A 12,303-nucleotide genomic window follows, 5' to 3' on the forward strand; every position below is an offset into this window, starting at 1 on the left:
AATTGTGCTTTGGTTTGCAGGAAAGTGTTTGAAGGAAAAGGGAAAAAAGCACATTTAAAGAAATGAAGAAACTGATGAGGCAAGGCTTAATACATTATTAATTACTAGCTCTGAATTTCCAAATACTTTGTGCTAAAATTAAAAATAGGACTGTGATGAACCAAATTATCAGATCTTTATTTCAATAATAATAGGAAGAACTGCACCATCAGTGTCTATTCTTCAATTGTATAGGTGTCTAAGTCGATCAATGGAGTTGAACAATGTGAACAACATACTTCATCCTTCCTGTCTCCCTCCTCTAGCAGAGACTGGAACTAAGCATGCTGCTTTTCTTTGGTGATAACTCAGTCTGTCAGTCAGCCCTCTCCTTCATGTAGATGCAAATTGGCATGACTGGCCAAGTGAAGAAAAAGGTTGGTCTGTATATTATTCAGGCAGCAGGGAAAACCTAGTGACTGTTTTTAAATTTTTCTTATTTTCCATGATTCACAAATGAGGACAAAGTCAAGCTTGAGGTCAATGACATTTGTTATTCGTTGCTTTTGTCATTTACTGTTGCAACTGTTGTTTCAGTTGAGGTCATTTTTTTGTTATATTTGTTCTGTCATCACCTTTTTCTTATTTAAAATCTTCTTCTAAACAGTATTCCCCTTAAAAATCATTGGAACTGAAATGGTCATTTAAAAACATCACATTTAATCTCATATCATATGCATTCAATTCTTAAAATTTCTCAATAGTTTTTTAAGTACTGTCCAGAATTTTCCAGATAACCTGTGGTGCACAGACTAGCATAGTTTCACTCAACAGTAGATGTGGGCAAAATGCATTGACTACATGACTTCCCGAACCATATTTGTAGTTAAACACCCTTTGCTGTAAGATGAAAGTGCCTTTCTCTCATTTTTTTGGTGCACTTTCAGTGTTGACTGTTTCAAGAAGCTCATATATTTAAATGAGGACTTACAAATTGTATAAAAAGTTGTATTTGAAAAGGATGTGCATGAGAACAGCAATTTTTAAACAGACAATATTAAGAAATGTAGCTTGCATTGGACAGCCTGGCTAACATGTCTTCTACTATTCCAGGACAAGTGCTTTCTGTAATCTAAATTAAATCTTACAAGCACACTTTATCACAGCAAATTAAATTAGGTGAGATATAATTGTATTTTATTCATTCTGCACAGGCATAACTGTTGCACTATGGATAATATGCGTGGGCTCTAAAAGAGCTGATGAGACCAGCTTCTCATTTTGTTTACCCGCTGTCTGTCTAGCTTATTGAGTTATCCTCCTTCAACTTGGTTTGCCTTTGATTGATTTGAACTTCTATGGGAAGAGGCAGCTTGCCTCAGGCACAGGGAGAGGCTAGGGCGAGATTGGACCATTTCATATTTGCCTACTCTACAATTTGATTTGCTGTAAACATGCCATTAGTTCAGCTTCCTTAACTTCTACACAAACAAGCAAAAGCTGTGGGTCTTTCTCATACAGGACCCCCACTTCATCTACTACCCTGCTACCACAATTAGTGATTATGAGAGATGGAGCCTTATCTCTGTGGTCTGACTTACCGTACAGTGTCAGTGTTTTGAGCATCTAAGAAGTTGTAAGTCCTTGGTAAAATAGAAGTTTTACCTACCATCAAAGTCCACATCTAGCAGTTTTCTCAACCTTCATATCCAAGCATCATAGTCATACTGAGAAATTCTAAATGGTGATACTGCCAACTGAAAGCAATTGTTCTTTCAAAAAATCACTTGATTGGGTTTTCCAGAAAATGTCTGCATCCTACGATGTAAATAAAATTCTTCAGTAGGAGCAACTACAAAAATCTCTGCATCACAAGCAAAATCAAGCAGACAGTCCCGTTTTATGCTTGAGGTCATATTACATTTGGATGGAGTTTTATTGTTTTATACTCTATACAGCCATAGATCCTTGGATCAATAGGAAAGCAGCAACTACACAAGCACCATAGGCTTAAAGGTCTACTCAGAATTCTAAGTCTGTCAAGTTCTCATTATTATTTGGGATTGAAAATGTCAGTATTGAGTTGTTTTGAAAACTAATACAGTTTTGTTACATATTCATGAACAATTTCAGTTATTGTAAGCATTGGTGATCTGTAGTGCCACCTTGAAATCACAAGAGATTATTTTTGAGTCTTAAACATGAAATAATGTGATTATGTACATCAGCCGTTGTCTTATATCCTCAACGGCAGAAATACTGTTTCCTGTATAATAAAGTATAAAATTGAGATTTAAAATGAACAAAATACATACTGTAGATACTAGATTTTGTATTATAAGAATTGTTTTCATGTTCTCTGCTTCATATTTCTCCTTATTTCTCCTTTTTTTTCCTCATATTTCTGCTTGTTGGCATAAAGCCACATGTTATGACTGTCTCTTCTGAAATGGATGGGTTCAAAGTGCAGGTCTGTTTTCCTTTTTTGTGTGATGTGACAGGGTGCTTAATGAGAGAAAAAATGGATTGACTACTAATGTAAGCACAAAACAAAGTGATTTATTTCTTCCCGGTCTTATTTGATTGAGCAGTTCAGAAATATGCAGATATAAAATTTTTATTTTACCTAAGTGCATACATTATGTCAATGGAAATCATATATGCTTTATGCAGTCTAGAGAACAAGACTGTAAGGTAATAGGTAACATGTCCATCAACACAAAAGACCAAATTTAGTTTTGGTCTTATAAATCTAGAGCCATAATCTTAGCTTTGTTTTCACTGTTTAGATTTTTGACATCATGGAGGAAACATTTTTTTGCAAGCAATCCATACCTGAAGTATTCTTGTTCTGAAAACATTTATTTTTTGGATTATTTGCAAAATACTTTACAAATACAGTATGGCTGGCAAAGTATGCTATGCCATGATTATGTACAGTATTAATGCTGGATCAGTGATGTGGAAAATAATCTTTTAGGTGTTATGTTCCAAAAGAACCTTAAAAGATTGAAAACCGATCCCAGCAATTACTGTACATGTTATTACAGATAAATGGTTCAATTCACAAACCACTTGGCCAGTTTAAACTTTTTACTCTGATGTGTAGCTTTAGCAAGTGCGATGTTTTAAACCAGCTAATGAATGGTTGGTACAGTATGTAAGACAAAATCATCAACAGATACCAACAGATTAAGAAAACCATGTGGCTTTATTTTGATTTCCTGGCTTCAAACAAACAGAATGTCTACTTTGATGCTAGGAGTGCATACACATACAGCACAAAAGCCTATTGTGTAATAAAAATTAAATTGCTTTCTTGTGCAACTTGCATCTGGGAAGCTTACAACAGTCTGGGCCTGACTCATGTCATACCATTCTGTGGTATTATGCATTGTTACTGTTGTACACCATTATCTTTTTTACCGAGAAGATACAGCACAGAGCATATTAGATCTTTTATGCATCAATAATTACCACTACTCAGCTGTTCAGTAAGTTCCTTACATTATGTTTGGTTAAAAGTAGTGACAGCATTTGACTGTGTTTAAAAAAAAACTTATCTGTGCTCTCCAGTCCTGGTTATGGATAACCCTAATATTTTCACTGAGAAAACATGAATCTTGAATAACTAAAGTAATAATTAAGTACTTGAGAGCTCAGCGGAAAGCAAAAGACCCTGTGATTAGAACCAGTATCTGTGACCCATAACATTAGCTGATGAGCTTGAATGATCATAATTGTAAAGTATTTACTATAAGATGCATAATTAATCGCTTTCCATGGCAATAATTCACAAACAAGATGAAATATTACTCAAAAAACCAATGTGGTAGAGAAAGTCCAATATGAACAGGCTGCATCTATTGTTTGTTGCTCAAGTGCTCTCAAACAGTATTTGAAGAGTGTTAGTAGATGTACTGTACTGCAGCTTTTCCACAGGATAAAAAAGGCAGCTTCTGGCATTTTCATCTTCTCCATTCTTCATTTTCTTGTATTCTTCACAAGGGATAAAACTGAGAAGCAGCTTCTGAGGACTGGATTTCAACTTGAGCCATTTTGAACTGAGTGCACTGTAGCCACTTGCGTAGAACTGACGGAATTGTATTTGCTTGTCCATAGGCCTGCAGACCCTGCAGATGCTGATGGTTAACATGGTTCTGTATGGCTTGGAGGCGTAGCTGTAGCCCTGCTGACAAATGCTGTAAACAAGTGAGGTTTTTTAATTATTATTTATTGTAGATTTCAACAGGTCACTTATTTTTTTATTACCTACCCACCAGTCCCCATTATGGAATACTCAACTGGCTTAAAACTGGACTCTCCAAAAGTAACTCCTGTGGCACGCATGAGAGAATGGCATGTGGATGGGTGGCCCACTACTCACTAATTCATTTCAAATGGAAACATTGTAAAGGTGCCCAGCAAGTACAGTAATAAGAGTCACTGTTTTCTAGAAGGCCAAGAAGAAAATCATCTTGGCCAACTAATTCCAGTCTTGTTGATGTGGTGATCTGCTGATTGTGAACCACTGTTTACGGAACACAAGTCTAGGACCCAGGCTCGAATGAGAGAAATCTCTAGCTCAACCTGAGTTTTGAGGGACCACCTTTGCACCAAATGAACAACTCTATTCTCAAAATCATCTGTCACAAAAGGGGCAATGCATTATCCTTACCTTCAGGTTGGACTGAATCATAGGCAGCCACATGGGAATGAGCTTTCCAGGGGAGGCAGAAAGGCAAAAGGGCATTTTAGGTTTTGAGTATTCTGCAGTTACATCAGGTTCACAGTAGTTTAACAGTACAAGGGACAGATTCTTCAAATATGACAAAATAAAGTAAAGTAATGTAATGCCACTTTATTTTAAACCCCAGTTAAAGAAAATATATATTTATTTGTATTGTATTATTTGTATTGAATTGTATTTGTATTTAATGTATATTGTTTTGTATCATTATGTATACTGTATATACAGTCCACTTCAAAAGTATTGGGACAGCAAAGTAAAAAAATATATATTTTTTTGTTTTATGAGACAAACATGAATGGTGAGAAAAATATAGTGTATAGTTTGTTTGGGTACAATTTATTTAGGGTAATTCTATGAATAGATAGATCATAATAGTGGTCATCCTAGTGATTTCAACTGACCTGTACTGGAACACATTAACTCTCCCTTTGCATGTACCTTCAAGGCAATAACCCACTGAGCTCACAATATTCTTTATGTAATCATCTGAGATGCTTTGTCAAGCCTCTGCTGCAGTTTTCCTTTTGAGGTTTTCCCGTGTAAATGCCTGTTTATGTGGATTTAAATATGGAGATTGACACAAACTCATTGGTTAGTTGTCTGTTCTGTGTTGATGTGATGCCCAGTAAGTATGGAAGCACCTTCTTCTATATCAGTAGGCAAAGTGAGCCAGTTCCAGAGGGGGAAAGGCATGCCCTTTCCACCATGCTTGGAAGTGCAATTATGAACCAGGAGAAGTTCAGAACAAGGTTTTATGTTATGGACAGATGAGATCAAGATAAACCTAAGCACTGGAAAGGTTAAAATATGGAGAAACAAAGGAACTGCAGATGCTCCAAAGTATGCTACCTCATCTTAGAAGTGATTGTTTTTACATACCAAAATGGAACACAACTAAACTAGTCAAGTCTAAATACACTAAAACAAAAGTGAAGGGATTGCCGATCCCTTAGTAGTACTACTGTATGTGGCATGTGCTACTTATTGCTGCTGTGCTATAAATAAAGTTATACAAGCTTACCAACCTTAACAAAAATGGTGGAATTGCATTCCTGAAGGGCCTCCATTAGGCTGATTACATGCAGACAGACCATTTCTACCATCTGTGAGTAAAAGAGGACAATTAGGGAAAGTTCATAGGATTGTCGTTTCACAGAAGACGGCGCCATCTTAAGATATAATTCCATGCTTCAAGATGACACAGAGGTGAATGGGGTTTTAATGCAAACAGCAAGGGGTTTTAATGAGGTCGGGGTAGAATGCTACACTTTGTGCTGCAGTAAGGAAGAAGAGCAGTATAGTATGTGTATGCTTAGGTTTTTGGGATGTTTATCATTACTACAGCTACTGTTTACAAATGGTTGTTGATATGCAGCCATACAACCAACATCAGCATATAATTTTGTATTTATTGTATGGGGTTAAACACATTTAAAATGTATAATATGCATATTACATATTATTAATTCCTGATTTGTAATTCAACACTACAATTTTCTCTGTAAAAAGATGCAGTTTTGATCATTCATGCATTCATTTATTTATTGCAGTCAATCTACAGTATAAGTCAGACGTAGTTATAACAAATTATAACAAAGGTGATGTTTATTAAAGGATTAAAGGAGGACAATTAAAGGCAATGAAGATGGAAGGCCTTGACTGCAGAGAGGCTGTTACCATAATCCTTTGCCCTAGAGGAACAGCAAATAGACCAATACAGAACAAAACTAACAAAATTAATAATTGATTGTCTTTCACAGCAAATATAAGTTTCTTTACATATATAAAGTATATTAACCGTAGTTTATTTGGTGGGGGAACTTAAGAACCTCATCTATAAATCATGAAGGTAAAGAAAAGTTAGTTATGCAGCAGTGCTTCATCACAGATGAGAGAACAAGGAAAGTCTCAAACATCATCTTGAAATAAATTACGCAAACAAATGCAGCCTACTGTCAGAAGAGGCAAACTACTGTAACGCTTCACCTATGTTAGGCTTCAGTGGGCATCAGAACAGTATACTGTAGAAGGAACATTTCAGCTGTCATGTTTAATTTCTCCCTGCGTAAATCAGTTCAATAACTCCAGTTTATCTGCATGTCTCAGCTTCATCCCTGACAATATGTTATTGTATACTTCGCATCTTTTAAAAAATCTTCTTTGTAGTGTCTTATTATCTTGTTTTGAATAAATGTTGTTGAAGAAACGTCTCTGTCATTGTACATGTATTGAGAGTAATACTGTAGAGGCATACAATTGTTCTGATAATGGGAGTTGTTGATATGGACTACAAATATTTGCTGTGTTAGGATATCTTAGATCTGCAAAGAATTCTTAAAATATACTCTTACCTCTTCTGTCCCCATTCTAAGCCCTTAACGACTTACAGTAATTGAACCTCTTCAATAACCTAATCAATTGTTTATTAAGACTTCTGAAATAGCTTTTCTGTACTTCTACACTGTATACATTTCAAAGCACCTGTGAAATTAATAAGTAACTTCAGTTTTTGAAAATGACTAAATTGATTACTTTTCTGTGAGTTCAGTTAGGATTTTAGTTCTGTAAGAGGTTGCCTGAAACAAGCACTAACCGTTTCATCAGTTACAAAGTTGTTCAGTAGGGCAAAGTGAACAGTGTTGTTCTGCTTACAAAAGACAGTGACTAATGTCTAATTGCATTCTTACCACTTTGTTGTGGGCCATGAGCTGCAAAATGCTGGGAGTGACCCGGCTCCAGAATTCAAGGCCAGTGAGGATGGCGGTCGATGAGAACTCATTTTGGTTTTGTAGCATAGGGGCTGCAGCCGCCTGTTCACAATAAATCGTCCATAGCTGGGCAAACATGAACGCATGGAACAGCGAGCACATGTGCAAAACCGATGTCTTAAAAGATAAAAACAAAAATATAAAATAGACTTAGATCAATCGAAAATGTTTCAAGAATTTTTGAAGTTCAAGAATTTTGAGTTACAGTACATTTCATACTATAAAGTACCTATTTACTTTTGTGTTTTTACATTGATTTCAAGCTTTGTATTGTTGCCCTGTTGTGAAGCTCCTTTGTGACTAAGCTTGAGCTTTATGTCAGAAGACACCAGTGTTTGGCTATAATATTCTTTGTAATGTTTTCTTTGTAAACCTTGTATTGGTAAACTTTGTCTGTCCTTCAGATCTAACTAAGAAATATAGATGGAATTTTCTCTTTAAAATAAACAGATTAATTTATTTTCTTCATAAAAGGCCTGTCATTCTTTGGGAGCATGAGGATCACATTTCCATGCTAGATTTACACCATAACTTTACATGTACAGTACAAATATTTAAATTAATACATAAATAAAATACATATTTACAAGGCATGAATAACTTAAAGGGTATAATAATTAACACAATATGAAAAATTCAATATATTTACATCAAAATATATGTAATGTTTGTTATACTACTGTATATACTGTATTGATGTTTTGAATAATGTAATTTAAATCTATATTTACTGTGATGAATCAACTTTAAGGCATAGGGTTATACATTTGGAGACTACTCGATGTTAGGTTAAATGAAAGCATCACAGAAACCTCAGATCCTAGATCTGTCTTTTCTGTTTGATACATCACAGAAACGTTTTGCGTAACCAACAGATCAATTTTCTTTTCACTGTCTGAAATTCACAAGATAGATGCACTTTTTTTCCCATTTCTTTTGAAGTCCTAGGTTTGTGGCACTGGATTTGAAAACATGATGTCATTGTGTTGTTATTTCCTGCAGTCTTTGCAGATGACTAAATTTTGGGTGCTTTATCTTCCCCATGAATTTACTTACATTAATACACTTACAGTATGTGAACCTATTCAATAGGTCAGTATCATTTAATATCACAGAGGACCCTTTCCAAGAGATTTGAGAAACTGAGAAAAAAATTAAAGTAATGGTCCAATATAAATTTATGATCTTAACCATAAAACTGACAGAGTACTGCTGAGAAACTATGCTACCAGCAAAAATGATGGACAAGGTGAAGATTAAAAGCCAGTGATTACTGTATGGGAATGCAGAGCGTCAAATTACATGCTTAATCAGTGACATGGAACAAAGTACTCTTGAATAAAATTAGGCACAGAAGTGAACTTAATTACTTCAACAAGATAATCATGATTAATAAAAACCAAAATAGAACATACATTCAATATTACTGTTTAAGGCATCGTTCAGAGACATGAAATGTAAATTACATTTAGACAGCCAGCTGATTAACATTTCTTTTTTATCACTTTAACAACAGGTAATTGAATACTTAATGTTAGACTATTGACACTGGTGAGAGTAAGAAGCCATGCTAGCACACAGACTGTAAATAAAGAGGGAAATCGTAAAAAAAAGTGAAAAGTAAATAAAAAAAATATTTTAAAATTTTTAAATGAAAAATAAAATGATATAGTAAAATACAATGATTTGGCTGTAGAAAAGCAAAATCACCCTGTTTATTTCCATTGTTGGGCCATCTATACCTCTCGCATTTTATTAATCTATAAGTGTAGTAAGTCTTTGGCTTTTTTTTGTTAAAATGGAATTCAACGGGAATAATATTTTGAATCTTGAAAATCTAATTTTCTGTGTCAGTACTGAACCACCCTGTTGAGGAAAAATCAGTTTCTGTCAGAAGAGTTAAAATCCTCCTCCTACATAAAACAAAAAATACATAATTATAAATCCTTTTCACTAAAATGTGAGCCATTGTACTCTCAATGGAACCAAAGCTAACTACTGCTCGCATCATTTTCATAATATTATCCCCCACCAGTGCCAGTGTGCACAGATACACTATTCTTGACCCAGAAAGGATTTGTTCATGGGCCTCATCAGTGTCAGAAAAATTTGGCGGCTCTCTGGCTTTTGTAACGCAAAGAGCCACTACATACATTTTAAAACTGCAATGAGCAGTGGCTTTATGCTAAAAAAACTGTACATACTGTACTGTAATTGCAGACCAGTAGTTTCTCACCACAGAATACATCCAACCTTCACACGAGGAGGTTTAATATACTAAATGTAAAAATAAATAAAAGAAAAATACTAGAATCAATAGCATTCATTGCACTTTAAGGTCTCTCAATTATATAAAATTATCAATCTAGCCCAGAGTTCAAAAAAGCTCTTAGAAATTAACAAACATAAATTAACCAGAGGGCACAAGTGGTAACTACATGGAAGAGCATGGAAGATCAGAGCATTTAAAGAAATGTTTTTTTAAATAATGGAATGTGTGTGCACATCTTTAAATAAAGTGGAACTTGGTACCCTGCCCTGTTTTAAAGCCAATACCCTAATTTCTTTTTAAAAAAGTACCAGATGAGATCCTTGGATCAACTAACTACTGCATTAAGTGATAGATAGGAAAAATGGACTCCTGTCATCTGTAACCTTTAGTGTATTGTTAAATTCATGCATAAAAAGATCATGTAAATTGTAAATGAATGCATACAGTAAATAATATATCTAAGTGCACATTGTCATATCTACAACAAATTACTGTACATGCAACAAGTCACAGAAAGAGATTTCCATGTGGGTAGCAGCAGGGGAAAAGCTGAAACTTTGGTAAATGTAGTCAATCCTTGGTTTGCAAATATAAAATACACAAATCTATGGAAGGAAGAGGTACCTTGGATTGCTCTGGAAACCCAATCAGGATGACGATCAAGTGATCAGCAACATGAGAACCAGCATCAAGTGGAATTGGCATACAGGAAGTAGAGCCCTGATGCAGTGAACTGTGGGTCAGTGAGCCAAGCAGAAGCCAAGAGAGCTGACGTATATGAGACACGCACTCAATAAACTCCTTAGGCCTGAAAATAGAGATTTTTTTAATTGCAATTGTAGTGTATTCAGTAGCAAAGCCAAAAGGTCACTTTATCAAAGTATAGATTACAGTTTTAAATTTCAAATAATATGAATGAACCTGATTGTATGATAGGGAACTGCTAAGTCTTTAAATAAATATCAAATAAAGCACAAACTTAGCTGCTTTAAATTGGGACAGGAATCAGTAAACAGAAAAGCCAACATTTTCCTATCACCATTACTTTTCTTCATTTTTAAACACATTTCTCTGTATAGCTAATTTTGAAACCACACTATTTACATTCTGCAAAAGAAACTATTCTCATTCAACGGTTACCTGCAATAAATAACTTAAGGAGTTTAAAAACGCAACTCATCAGTAAAGACAGTAATCTGTGAAACTTCAACAGTAACAAATTGAGCACATTATTACATTCATTGACTTTAATTGCCAATTAGGGCCAACAACGTAGCAATATAATTTATTATATTATATTTATTATCTCTCCCCAAGGATATCAGAGACTCACCTTCTCTAAACTCATCAAAATCCAGACTCAAAACCTTCTTCTTTAGAAGAGCCTTTACTTAACTGTTTCCATTCTTTACCCCTCTGGTCCTACTGTATTTAGTACCACCATCTACTGTCTCCTCTGTGTATTCTCATCATGTTTATCTTGTGGACGTTTTATTGTTTATTGTGTATTTTTAATTGTGGTTGTTGCTGTTGTCATTCTGTAAAGCGCTTTGAGAAGCCACCTTTAAAGTTGTTATATAAAATAAAGTTTATTATTATTATTAAAAATACCAAAGTGGCCTTTTTGCATTTGCAACAAAAAGAGAACTCAGCTGAATTCCCATTTAAATTCCTTTAATAGCGGATGATAAATATATTGCACAGGAAGTACTAGAGAACATACAGTACCATGTGCTGCTGACAGGTCAATTCTGTAAGCTAGAGCTATTGATTGCAATGGCAGTTGCGTGCAGTCCCCTCCTACAGTCATAACAGCCTTGTCGTGCTGGGGGTCTCACCCTTGCTGCATGGCCGAAGGAGGATGGTATAGCCATGGCAGATAGCGGATGACAGCCTTGTTGTCACGGTGATTCCCCTTACTGATCTCCATGGCTGCCACTTGCGCTAAGCCCACTTTCAGGTTTCCACCAAACGTGTCTTCATGCAGAGGCTGACAGCAGGTTTTCATGTGACTCTGAAAGTCCAAATGCAGCAGATTTTCAAAGGGGAAATGCAGTCCTAATTTCTCAGACCTGTTATAAAGTCTCGGTAACAAAATAAATGTAGTGACGGTATTGCAAAAATGTACAAATCTGAAAATACTGTGTGGTCTCCATTTTGTCACAAACCCCTGGTCTCGCCATGGGCAAGAGCAAGAATTGCCATGATGTGATGCAGCCCTTCCTGCTCACTAGTCACTGTAGTGACTAATTTAATGTGTTTATGAGCGAATAAGTACAGGTTGTCCAGCAGGTGTTTCACTGCATAAATGATCCAAAGTAATCTGCATGAAGAGTTAACAAGTAAGTTGTATTTGTCAGCAAAACTGTCTCGAAGTTGAGACCATTATTTCTATTGGATTCAAAGATACAGTATGTGTTCACAAGCCTGCTTGTTTACAATGTAATAGGGCCGCATCATGTCACTGGAAGCTTTGTTGTCTCGTTCTGAATCGCAGAACATGGCACTGCACATATCTGGAAATTTTGTCT

At 35.4% G+C, this 12,303-nt stretch overlaps 1 protein-coding gene across 4 annotated transcripts in view; it reads right to left on the minus strand.

Annotated features, from left to right (window-relative positions):
- Positions 1 to 3,171: 3,171 nt before the first annotated feature.
- The window catches only part of LOC102697689 (unc-79 homolog, NALCN channel complex subunit), an 81,084-nt gene continuing 71,952 nt past the window's right edge, over positions 3,172 to 12,303 (minus strand). For all 4 annotated transcript variants that reach the window (XM_015351054.2, XM_015351052.2, XM_015351053.2 and 1 more), the window contains 6 exons: positions 11,611 to 11,786; positions 10,397 to 10,580; positions 7,420 to 7,617; positions 5,758 to 5,835; positions 4,658 to 4,699; positions 3,172 to 4,181 (listed from right to left, as the gene is read on the minus strand). In XM_015351054.2, coding sequence (XP_015206540.1) covers positions 3,981 to 4,181; positions 4,658 to 4,699; positions 5,758 to 5,835; positions 7,420 to 7,617; positions 10,397 to 10,580; positions 11,611 to 11,786 — 879 coding nt within the window. In that variant the 3' untranslated portion in view covers positions 3,172 to 3,980. The remainder of the gene's footprint in view (positions 4,182 to 4,657; positions 4,700 to 5,757; positions 5,836 to 7,419; positions 7,618 to 10,396; positions 10,581 to 11,610; positions 11,787 to 12,303) is intronic.

This window comes from Lepisosteus oculatus, chromosome 8, assembly GCF_040954835.1.
Source record: "Lepisosteus oculatus isolate fLepOcu1 chromosome 8, fLepOcu1.hap2, whole genome shotgun sequence".
NCBI lineage: Eukaryota > Metazoa > Chordata > Actinopteri > Semionotiformes > Lepisosteidae > Lepisosteus > Lepisosteus oculatus.